Source organism: Cetorhinus maximus, chromosome 17 (assembly GCF_964194155.1).
Source record: "Cetorhinus maximus chromosome 17, sCetMax3.hap1.1, whole genome shotgun sequence".
Classification (NCBI taxonomy): Eukaryota; Metazoa; Chordata; class Chondrichthyes; order Lamniformes; family Cetorhinidae; genus Cetorhinus; species Cetorhinus maximus.
In genome coordinates this window covers 85819035-85832042 of record NC_135895.1, presented here as the reverse complement: position 1 = coordinate 85832042, position 13008 = coordinate 85819035, and the positions used below count along the sequence as shown (strand labels likewise).

General features: G+C 43.7%; 1 protein-coding gene across 1 annotated transcript in view; it reads left to right on the top strand.

Annotated features, from left to right (window-relative positions):
• The window catches only part of astn1 (astrotactin 1), a 2710576-nt gene that overhangs the window by 1692476 nt on the left and 1005092 nt on the right, over positions 1–13008 (top strand). The window contains exon 12 of the mRNA XM_078561790.1: positions 2249–2415. Coding sequence (XP_078417916.1) covers positions 2249–2415 — 167 coding nt within the window. The remainder of the gene's footprint in view (positions 1–2248; positions 2416–13008) is intronic.

The window sequence follows — 13008 nt, the reverse complement described above, 5'->3', positions numbered from 1 at the left end:
CCATGGTGTTCAAATGGCATTCCAGTGACACATCATTAAACCAGAGGACTGCAGTCTTTTTGCCTTTTGTGGGCAGTAGTCGTGGGCTGGAAGCGCTGAGATGTGTGTGCGGCTGCATTTTAATATGGTGCCCGGCGTGCCGAAGCGGCAAGGTGCTGGCGAGCGGGCAGATGAGAGCCCACCTGCCATGGAAACGGCGTGTTTCCCGGGAATGCATAAGTAACGCGGCGGATTTGGGACGATACTGCGTGAAAACCCGCCATCGCGACCAACGGGTAAAACATCGTTTTACCTACCCGCTACCGCACTTAGTGCAAATCTGGGACAATTCCACCCCATGTCTCTGATCAAAGAGGGAAAAAGGAGTTTTCCTGGTAGCACGGCCCACATTAATCTGTCAACCAATGTCACTAAAACTGATGCCATGAAAGGTACTATAAAGCTGCAAATCCTTTTTGTGTTTGTGTGTACACCAAAGGCAGATGCTGGTGCCCTCACCCATGGTGCGTTTGGTGGCTGGGTGGCCATTTGATCAGGCAGGAGGGTGGCAGATGAGCATCCCCCTGCCTTCTCGCCTCCACCCCAATTAAGTCTGTGACGGGGAGGCCAGTGGACGGCATTCCCACCCCACTGCCAATTGAGGCCCACATGTGGGCAATTAATTCCCACTTCAACCAGCGATGGGCAGCGGGCTCACCATGCACAGAGCACAACGAGCAAGCCCATGCGGGATGGCTTGCGGGCTCCCGAGCGAGTCCCTCATTGAAAGCATTTGATCAGGGGACCCAGCACTAGGGGAGGAAAGTCAACTGAGAACCACCCCCTCCCCATGAACCCTTGCTGCCAAGCCCCCTTCCCCCCACAACCCCCTTGCTGCTATCACTCACCTCTGGCCTGGGATCCAATGACGATCCTTGGCCTTGGGTGGGTGGGTGTATCAGTAGGAGCCACTGCCGTTCAATAGAGCTGCCGGCTTCTGATTGACCAGCAGTTCTGGGCAGGGGGGACCTCCGCCCCCAGGACCTTTGATCCCAGGGAAAGGCCCGCCACTGGCCTGCTAAGTGCCTGAGTGGAACAAGGTGAGGCATTCCTAAAAACGGTGATGTGGGTCTCTCGTTGGCTCCCCAGCCAGTGGCTGAGACCCCTGTAGCCTCCACAAGATTCCGCAGCAAGTCTAGAGACAAAACCTACCCCATTATCCGTGTTCCCAAAGAATGTGATAGAAAGTGCATTTAAGGGGAACGATGACATAGGCCGTCTGAGGAAATTGTAGCCGAGGTTGGAAAGGATGTTTACGTGTTGTTCACAGAGGAGTAGGAAGGAGAAAAGACACCTTACTGTTTCATCTTGCGTTCCGGGTCTAGATGGGGTTTCAGCATCCGCAGTAGTTTTTTGTTTTTATTTCTTTACAGTTTGCCTGTTACCCTAAGAATGCTACCATAGAAAAACCATTGCTGTTTATTTACAGATCTACATATATCTCAATACTCTACCCGAGGCTGTGCTTCTATTTCAGATCTTAGTTACTTAATCATGTGACATTGCATCATAGTTACATCAGTATCAGGTGCTTCTAATGTTAACCCTTTACTCTACATTCATCACAGATGTTTAAAGAGAAAGTCAAGACCCAGGGCAGTGGTTCAAGGGTGACAAGCCCGAAGAGCCTGGGAGCTGGGAAACAAAATGGGGAAAGCTCCATTGCACCATCCAGTGGCTGGGGACTGAAGCTACACTGACGGCAAACATGCACATTTCAAATGTTTACATACTTATTTACATTTTAAATGTAGACTTAAACATTACCAAAAACCATAGGAGCAAGTAGGGTTTATGGACAGGAAGAATGCCCCTAATGTAAAATTCATAATATATATCATCTATGCTTTTCAATTGGATTCTAGCCTGCAACTTGCTCCTGGGATACCTATAGATTTGGTTGCAGGCTGGAATCTATTCCCTGGTATCCCTACTCATAGCACATTAATGGATGTAACAATGTTAAAACATGCCTTTAGGCCATAATAAACTGATAGAATCCATTGGGTAAAAGACAGAAGAGGGCAGAAAAACTGCTTTGATGCGTTGTTTATTATGGCCAGAGGAGAAGGCTCACGGTCACCTCCTTATCAAAATAGCTTGTTTGTAATGGGTACATCTTTCAATCTTAACATTTTAGTCTTATTGCATATGCAGTGGGTGATCTCTTCATTCTGTAACAAACCTTGCCCTGTTATTTTCCCTGCAGTGCCCTCTGGGACTCAGCCCAATGAAGGATGGCTCAGGCTGTTATGACAGACACATTGGCATTGATTGTTCAGACGGGATGAATGGTGGTTGTGAGCAGCTATGCCTACAGCAAACCGTGCCACTACCAGATAACCCCTCGCACTACAACATTGTGATGTTCTGTGGGTGAGTTTCTAGCATTCCCTTGTTGATCTATTCCGAGAAATAAAGTGTGAAGGGAAAAAAAGTCTTAAGGTGATGACTGGAACTGAACCACAAAGATAATAATTATTAAATATCTCACAATATCAGTAGCTAGTCCTACCCCTCAGCTGACTTTCCATGCTGAGTTCCTCTTTCAAAGAGGTTCCATTCTTATAAATAACAGCCTAACTTAATAAGTAAAGTGGAATTTAGGACAGTAACCCATGAAGGTGTGTTGAAGAATAAATTTGATTAATGAGAATGATTCACTCCTTATTTCTGTGTGCCTCATTGTCACTCTTGTACCATTTACCTGACACCTTTTGGGTGCAGTTAAAGGAAACGTTTTACAGTTTTGAGTGTATTGTACCGTTGGCACTTACGGTATTATACCAATAACCCAGGGGTCATGAGTTCAAATCCCACCATGACATGTGAAACTGAATTAAATAAAGCTGGTGATTTGTGGGCTAGCAACAGGAAAGACAGTCTGTTAAAATGCTGGATTGCTGTAAAAAAAACAAACTACTTCTTAAATGCCCTTCAGGAAGGAAATCCGCCAACTCTTACACGGTCTGGCCTGCATGTGACTGTAGAATATGTGCTCCACTCTGAATGCACTCTTATTTTCTTGAGCAAGCTATTTCGTTGTGCTCATGAAAAATCCCATCACAGTTTATAGATGCGTTACTGTTAAATTCAATGCATGTACAGGATATTCCTGATTGAAGCAAATGATTCACTTCCATGTAGCATTGTACAATTTGTGTGCAGGCGTGTGTGTGCATTTTTGTATATAGATGGGCATGCATATATTACACAGTATGCACAAGGTACAAATAGATACTGATTCATGTCCGAAATGGAGAAGCTTTTATGTCATGATCACCTGATAAAAGAGTTTGTTCTATTGTGAAACTCGCACTTCATTGTCAACCCTTATTCATTACACAATAATCAGATGTACAGACAAAATCAGAGAGACTAACCAAGTTTCAAAAAGAGAACAAATCAGCACTCAATAATGCTGGGTTTCCTTTTCATACTGACATGTGGAATCAAGAGTTCAAGAGCCATCTGATTGAATAATAATCTTTATAAATGAACACGCTAATGCAATCATTTAGCAGAGCACACTTGTGATTGGTAGCCAAAAGCTCACAAACAGAGAGCTCATCAGGGATTTGTAAACTGTAATTAAAACTGCTTAATGTGGCTCTATGCAAGACTAGGTAGAGTTGCTAAAGTGCAGGGTGTAGGATCTTTATCTGGTACCGCAGGGATTGGTGCTGGGACCCCAGCTATTCACAATATATATTAATGATTTAGATGAGGGAACTAAATGTAATATCTCCGAATTTGCAGATGACACAAAGCTGGGTGGGAGGGTGAGCTGCGAGGAGGATGCAGAGATGCTTCAGTGTGATTTGGACAAACTGAGTGAGTGGGCAAATGCATGGCAGATGCAATATAATGTGGATAAATGTGAGGTTATCCACTTTGGTAGCAAAAACAGGAAGGCAGATTATTTTCTGAATGACTATAAATTGAGAGAGGGGAATGTGCAACGAGACCCGGGTGTCCTCGTACACCAGTCGCTGAAGGTAAGCATGCAAGTGCAGCAGGCAGTAAAGAAGGTAAATGGCCTTCATAGCAAGATTCAAGTACAGAAGCAGGGATGTCTTGCTGCAATTATACTGGGCCTTGGTAAGACCACACTTGGAATATTGTGTGCAGTTTTGGTCTCCTTATCTGAGGAAGGATGTTCTTGCTATAGAGGGAATGCAGCGAAGGTTTACCAGACTGATTCCTGGGATGGCGAGACTGACATATGAGGAGAGATTGAGTCAGTTAGGATTATATTCGCAGGAGTTCAGAAGAATGAGGGGGGATCTCATAGAAACCTGTAAAACTCTAACAGTACTAGACAGGGTAGATGCAGGAAGGATGTTCCCGATGGTGGGGGAGTCCAGAACCAGGGGTCACAGTCTGAGGATACGGGGTGGACCATTTAGGACTGAGATGAGGAGAAATTTCTTCACCCAGAGAGTGGTGAGCCTGTGGAATTTGCTACCACAGAAAGTAGCCAAAACGTTGTATGTTTTCAAGAAGGAGTTAGATTTAGTTTTTGGGACAAAAGGGATCAAAGGCTATGGGGAGAAAGCAGGAGCAGGCTATTGAGTTGGATGATCAGCCATGATCAAGTTGAATGGCGGAGCAGGCTCGAAGGGCCGAATGGCCTACTCCTGCTCCTATTTTCTATGTTTCTATGTTTAATTAGGTAATAAGCCTAAGGTAAATGTGTAAACCCATTCTTACCATGTGCTATTAATGCATAAGTACTTATGGCTACTGCACATTGCATCAGCGTGGATTCTTTCCCCTTGCCATGCATGTTCATTAGCATTACTATATATTTGTCATTCTTTGGCTATTCATCACAACTGAGCGACTATGCATTTGTTTGATAACCTTCACTTGCTTACCTTCTTTACCTATCTATCACAGAAAGCCTTATTCCCCTTTCACACTTCCCTGTAATTTCCAGGTGCATTAGATACATAATATTTACAATACACAAACAAGCATTTTAGGGGAGGCTATAGCGTAGTGGTATTGTCACTGGACTAGTAATCCATAGATCCAGGGTAATGCTCTGGGTACCTTTCACCCTCATATACATATTGACTTCTTGTGAAATGTTTTTTATGTTTTTTTTTTCTCATCTATTATATGCGGTGGCCAGTTCCACATTCAAAGCATTCTTTTCTCATGAATTTCTTGTTGGATTTATATATATATGATCCTTAGTTTTGGAGTGAGTGGGAATGCCTTGTTTCTGTTTTGATTAGGATGATGTGAGACTGGAACATTAATTGCTGTAATTCAACAATTAATGTTCCATTCCCACAACATCGTATACTTAACTGTTGCATCTCTGAGCCCAGAGAATGATTTAATCACCTTGATCCTTACTGCCACTAATATCTAATCATTTATGCAGTGCTAGTTACCCTACCTTGCTTGTTAACTGTTTCATGTAACAGAGGCAAATATCTTAAAACTGTTAATTTTAATGCTGAGGAACAAGAGTTTCCACAAAATGGAAGAATACAGCATAAAATGAAGCTTAGGAAAACAAAAGAGTTGGAGATTTATGAAAATGTTTGTGACTCTGCTAAATTAATTAATATAAAGAGTTGGGTGCTGAAAGAAAATGTACAGAAGATTCTTCTGGTCTCAATGCAGTATAGCAGTAAAGAGAAAATTGGAACACTTAAACGTAAATATGTAAATGAACTTAAAGAATTTGAAATAGTTGAAATGTTAAATGAATATGCTCTATAAGGATTAATTGAAGAATCAGCAACAGCAATCTGAAATTATATAGCATGTAATAAAATAGCCATGAGGAATTGATCAAACAAAACCTGATACCAAGTCACATAAGGAGATGTTAGGGCAGATGACCAGAAGCTTGAACAAAAAACTGGGTTTTAAGGAATGCCTTAAAGAAGGAGAGAGGTTTAAGAAAGGAATTCCGGAGCTAAGGGCCTTGGCAGCTGAAGGCACAGCAACCTGTGGTGGAGCAATTAAAATTGGAGATGCCCAAGTGTCAGAATTGGAAGAGTGCAGAGTTCTTTAACTCCTGTGCGACTGAAGGAGGCTACAGAGATAGAAAGGTGCAAAATCACAGAAGGATTAAAAACAAGGATGAAAATTTTAAAGACGAGGCATTGTGGACTTTAGACCAATGTGTACAGGGATGATGGGTGAACAGGACGTGGTGCAAGTTAGGATACGACCAGCAGAGTTTTGGATGAACTCAAGTTTATGTCGCCTGGCCAAGATGCATTGTAATTTTTTTTAATATTTGAGGACTTTGAAATCTGTGCAACTGAGGCACTTGGAGAGTTAAAGGTGGTTTGAGACTAACAACTCCCCACAACCAGATAGACAGTACATATCCTTGGCTACTAAAATAAACAAGACAGGATATTTGATGATAATCATCATGAGGAAATTATCATTATTGTAGCGCAGAACTGGAAGCCAGCAAATATGGTGCTTAAATCATCCAATTATTGACCGTTAGCATGAATAATGTGTAAAAGGGAAATAATTTTAAAAGGCAGGATAGAGGAATGTCTGTACAGCATTAACTTAATAAGAACAGTATAGATTTAGTAAAAGATGAACCAAATGACAAAACTCCTCAACTTCTTCCATAATGTCACAGCTAAGGTATAGCCAATTCGCCAATTTTTGGAAATAGATTTTCCCCATGTACTTTATCAAAGTTCCTTATAATTTTGAACATGTCTACTAGATCTTCTTTTAACCTTATTTTAGTGAAAACAGACTTTTTTTCTCGTCTCTCTTCACAAGTAAAATCTCTCATTCCTTGTGTCATCTCCATGGCCTTGACATCCTTACTAACCTAGTGCTCAAAATTGGACATAATGTTATAACTACAGCCTAATTAACAATTTACATAGGTGTAGCATTGTCTCTTCAATCTTCTACACAATGCCTTTATTCATTCCTTTAGGTACCTGAGCCCTATGCTCTGAAATTCTGTCTTTAAACTTATTTGCCTGGCAATTCTTTAAGACAATTCCTAAGACACCTCTTTGGAATCATTTTTTGAATACCATCTTTTTTTTATTCACTCACTGGATGTGGGCTTCACTGGCTGGGCCAGTATTTATTGCCCATTCCGAGTTGCCCTTGAGAAGGTGGAGGTGAGCTGCCTTCTTGAACTGCTGCAGTCCATGTGGTGTAGGTACACCCACAGTGCTGTTAGGAAGGGAGTTCCAGGATTTTAACCCAGCAACAGTCAAGGAACGGCGATATATTTCCAAGTCAGTATATTGAGTGGCTTGGAGGGGAACTTCCAGGTGGTGATGTTTCCACCTATCTACTACTCTCGTCATGGGTTTGGGAAGGTGATGTCTAAGGGGCCTTGGTGAATTCCTGCAGTGCATCTTGTAAACGGTACACACTGCTGCCACTGTGTGTCGGTGATGGAAAGAGTGAATATTTGTGGATGTGGTGCCAATCAAGCGGGCTGCATTCTCCTGGATTCTGTCAACCTTCTTGAGTTTTGTGGGAGCTGCACTCATCCAGGCAAGTGGGGGGTATTCCATCACACTCCTGACCTGTGCCTCGTAGATGGTGGACAGGCTTTGAGGAGTCAGCAGGTGGGTTACTTATTGCAGGATTCCTAGTCTTTGACCTGCTCTTGTAGCCACAGTATTTATATGGCTAGTCCAGTTCAGTTTCTGGTCAATGGTAACCTGCATGATGTTGATAGTGGGGATTTCAGTGATGGTAATGCTATTGAACGTCAAGGGCCATAGTTAGATTCTCTCCTGTTGGAGATGGTCATTGGCTGGCAGTTGTGTGGCATGAATGTTACTTGCCACTCGTCAGCCCGAGCCTGGATATTGTCCAGATCTTGCTGCATTCGGACATGGACTGCTTCAGTATCTGAGGAGTCATGAATGGTGCTGAACATTGTGCAATCATTAGCGAACATCCTCACTTCTGACCTTATGATGGAAGGAAGGTCATTAATGAAGCAGCTGAAGATGGTTGGGCTGAGGACACTACCCTGAGGAACTCCTGCAGTGATGTCCTGGAGCTGAGATGACTGACCTCCAACAACCACAACCATCTTCCTTTGTGCTAGGTATAACTCCAACCAGTGGAGAGTTTTCCCCCTGATTTCCATTGACTCCAGTTTTGCTAGGGCTCCTTGATGCCACACTTGGTCAAATGCTGCCTTGATATCAAGGACAGTCACTCTCACCTCACCTCGGGAGTTCAGCTCTTTTGTCCATGTTTGAATCAAGGCTGTAATGAGGTCAGGAGCTGAGTGACCCTGGCGGAAGCCAAACTGGGCGTCAGTGAGCAGGTTATTGCTGAGCAAGTGCAGCTTTATAGCACTGTTGATGACCCCTTCCATTACTTTACTGATGATGGAGAGTAGACTGATGGGGCGGTAATTGGCCAGGTTGGATTGATCCTACTTTTTGTGTGTAGGACATACCTGGGCAATTTTCCACTTGGCCAGGTAGATACCGGTGTTGTAGCGGTACTTGAACAGCTTGCTAGGGGTGCAGCAAGTTATGGAGCACAAGTCTTAATTACCATTGCTGGAATATTGTCAGGGCCCATAGCCTTTGCAGTATCCAGTGCCTTCAGCCATTTCTTGATATCACGTGGGGTGAATCGAATTGGCTGAAGACTGGCATCTGTGATGCTGGGGACCTCTGGAGGAGGTCTGCGAAGTGCCATTGGATGTTTTTTTGATGACCCCTTCCATTACTTTATTGATCAAAGGCAATACATAACTGCAAGTTGTCCTAAAACCCAGAATCCCGTGGCCAGGACTTTTAGGATGACCAGCTTTCCTGCCCCACCGTCATAAGATCCTTGCTCCTCAATCATTTCACACTCCACTCGGCCAGTGAGGGAGCATAAAATTCAGGCCCATGTCTTTTTCTAAACGGCTTGATCAACTCGTTTTCCAACTTTCAAAGATCGTGGGTTGGATTTTCATGAAGTTGGAGAGACTCTGTGGAGGTGTAAAAAGGCAGCCGGGACCCAATCCCTGGATTCCTGACCCCATTCCCAGCATTTCTGATTTTCACCAGTGCGGGTTAAGGATTTGAGCTGCTGTGGATTGCAAGCCTGCAGCCTGCACTCCCGGCCTGGCCGGCTCCATAGTGGGAATAGGCATGTCATGGTCCTCTGAAATTTTCATGAAGTCAGGTCAGTTTTTAAAGGACTCATGGTTCATGGCACCTCAGAGGTGTTGTTAACCATGGTCCAGGTGAGGGAACCTTTTGAAAGGTAAATCCAAAAAGTCTTACCCATGGCCCTCCTATACCAAGCTATGCACCCCAACCAACCCTCATGGCCCCTCCTACCCTGCATGCCAAGCTATGGCACTTCCATGCCCATTCACACACTATACACTCTCCATAGAATCAATGAACCCTATAGTGACAATAGGATGTCTTGAACATCTTTAAAAACGTCATTCATTCATAACTTTACAATTTCTTACAAAAACCCCTTTCACTACAGCCCAATAAAAGTGTCAATCACACAGATCCTTTAATGTATCAATAGCAGAAGCTTCAAGCACTTGAAACCTATTTATCTTGTGTAAATAAACATTGTGCAATTGACAGAATAGATCAAAGAGCCAGAGCTATCAATCAAGGAATGTTTTCCCTGGGGTGCAGTTGTTCCAACAGAGTCATGGATGTCTGGGCTCTCAACCAAGCCTCATTATGCATTCTTTGCTGTGTGTGAGAGAGGCGTGTGTGTGCATGTGTAAGAGAGAGAGAGGGGTGTATGTGTGAGTATGTGTGAGAGGAATGTGTGTATGTATGAGACTGTGAGACAGGGGGTGTGTGTGTGTGTGAGTGTGTGTGTGTGTGTGTATGAGTGTGTCTGAGGAGATGTGTGTGTGTGTGTGTGTGAGAGAGAGAGAGAGATGGAGAGACAGCTAGGGGAAGAGTGTGTGTCTGGCTCACTCTCAGTCTCAGGGTTCACATTCACCCTTAGCCCCACACACCAACACGCACTCTCGCCCAGTGGTTGAGGCTGAATGAGTAAGCACCTGAGACGGGAGTGAGCCGGATACACACATTCTCACCCATTCACACTCTAATAGTCATGTTTATTTATTACTCATTTTTAAAAAAAATTATCAATTTATTGTTTTGACATTTCTTTTTTGCTCAGCCAGTTAATTCTTTTCACACGTCAGCTTTTAAAAAAAAACCATGTTTAATGTTGTGCCAAACCTTATCCTTCTAAAATTTGCTCAAGGGCCCTTGAATGCGAAGAAAATTGCATATGTAACTGTATAGAGAGTGCATTCTAATAAGACTTGGTGGCGCCAGCAATCCACTCTGTTCACAATACCAGGATCAATGAATCCACAAAACCCCCTCTTTCTACCCACCCCCAAGCACTGTAAGAGTTAATCATTTAAATATGTGTAGCTCCAATTTGTTCAGCAATGTAAGGGTTAAAGGGTGACCCACTGTTTAACAACATCTATTCATTCAGCAGTTTACAGATTACATAATGTAACTTTATGGAATTTCTATTTATTCAACTGGATGACGGCTACATATTTTAATTTCCCCACTGAGCATAGCAGGAATTCTGGTAATTTTATACTCTATTGTCTATTGAGGAAGTTAACAGTTAAGGTACAATGCTGCTATTATCATTTTGTTCGCATTGAAATTAATGAGCTGTTTTATTTTTAGCTGCAAGTTGGTTATTTTTCCCAGTTTGAGCTCCTAATGGTGGTTGTGCGGCGAAAATTAGCAAAACAGATTCAGCAAAAATGGACCCGGTGCAAGGTATAAACATGGAGGAAAGGAATTTGAATTAATTTAAAAATTACTTTCTGTTCCAGGCTATTAATTCCAATTTTTTAAAGAAGAAAAATATGTAAGAAATGCGCATCAGCTAATGCCTGGTCAATACAAGGCTGTAGACTTAAAAGCAATCATGGAAATGGTCTGCCTGTTCATTTTGCTTATTATTGGAAAGTTATAATCCATCCTTACACCCTACTAGAGGAATAGCAGGGTGGGAAATAGCTAATGGATGCTCCAATATGGACTGCTATGAGTATTTTTTTCTTGTTTATTTGCCAGCATGATTTTTGAAAGTCTTTGTGATTATCCATCCAGGTCAGGCAAAATGAGGAGCTCATTTTATATTGAAGCAAGATGGGCTCTTTCGGAAGCTGACAGCCCCTTGTTTGCCAGCCAAGATTTACAAATGTTAAAAAAGAACTTCGCACAGCCTCTCCTTACGACATAGAGCAGCTGGCAAAAAAAAATCATGACAGCTGTGTCGGTCCTTGGTTAGGCTGCGCTGTACTTTGTAAAGGGAACAAAGCCTAGAACAGCCTTGGTAAATGTCACGGCCATCCTACAGAGTTACACATGCAAAAATTAGACCTCAGATCACTGGATAAGACCCAATGTTTTGATGAATTGGAGCTGTAATGCTTTTGGACAGAGTAACAGTTCCTAATGTTAACCGCTCAGAAACCTTTCAGAATGTAGACTTTCACTTGGGTCAAGGTAGACAACTTTTTTAACGTTTGGAGAGTTTGCCACTATATATCTGTGGTGTCAGCAGACATTCTCTCTCACTGTCGCAACTTAACCCGACATATTGGAGCCGATTGTAAGATTGTTGATTTTATTCTTGCTGTGCGGGTTCTGACAATGGGCCAGAAAGATGCGGGTGACCCGGCCTCAGCTGTTTGTGGGACGCACAGCCACATTTTGTGGGAGTCTGACAACTAATTGGTTGCTGTCTGGGCTTCCAATCCTTGAAAGGACGGCTGCCCATCCCCAGAACCTGCCAGCCAATCAGACAGTGGGCAGCTCAACAGTCTCAGCAGCGCCACCAGGAGTGGTGGCTGCTGCTAGTACTGCACCTAGAAGAAGTGGATGCAATGGAATAATGCCACCTACCCAATTACATAATTGGGGCCTTGTGGCGTCAAGGAGATGAGGCTTGCCCCCAGTGAGGAAAGGGGGTTGGTGAGGGCAGGCAGCATCTTTGCCACAGGGGGAACCAGGTTACCAGGGAGGCCCTCTGTGGACTGTAGGATGCCAGGATAGGAGGCTCCCATGCCTCCACGGGTCAGCAGGGAGACTGCCAGGGTTTATCTGGTGGTCTCCCCTCACGGTGGAGGGCCCACTTGGGAAAATGCCAGAAGGGGTGAGACAATGCCTTTATTTGGTCACTTAAGCGGCTCAATTAGCCTCTGGATGGGAAGGACACCCTCCACCTTTCCCCCCATCCCCACTGGCAAAATGGCATGACAGCAGGAAGACGACGGACATTTTACCTCTGCAACCCCTAGCCATTTTATGGGCTCTCCTACCTTCCAGCCTGTCCCTGAGTTTCCACAGCTACGGTGGACAAAATGCCCACTTTTATGTTGTAAAATTACATGGGACCAATGTTAACCCACTATAAGAAAGACACCAGTGGCTAGAAACTGGCATTGAAGTCACTTACAGCTATGTTTATGCTGATGCTCAGGCCCCTATCACCTTCAGGACACTGAGCCTGTGCCAGATTCATTGTGGAGATCACCTGTGTGTATACAATTTGGGGGTCTCTGACATATATAAGACCATAATTATAATTTAAGGTACAAATATACAGAAGGTTCATGGCTCATCCACGGGGACTGGTATTGAGCAGTCTATTTGACAGTTCTTTAAGGACACATTGAAGTCTCTTGGGAACACATCCCGCAATTATTTACAACTTCATGGACCCAGAAAGGACAGAAGTGCTATTCCTCAGTCCAAGAGAGATTCTGCTGTTGACCCATGGGAGGCCCTACTGCACGCTCCACTTGCCAGATCCTTGGATTGTCATCTCCTCCCCAGGCTCTGACACCACTGGCAGGCTGCTTTAGAGCCACTTTGGTACTCACAGCTTACCTAGTTCCATGAAAGTGAGGATTAAACCTCAAAATTGCTCAGGTTTCATGGCAGTAAC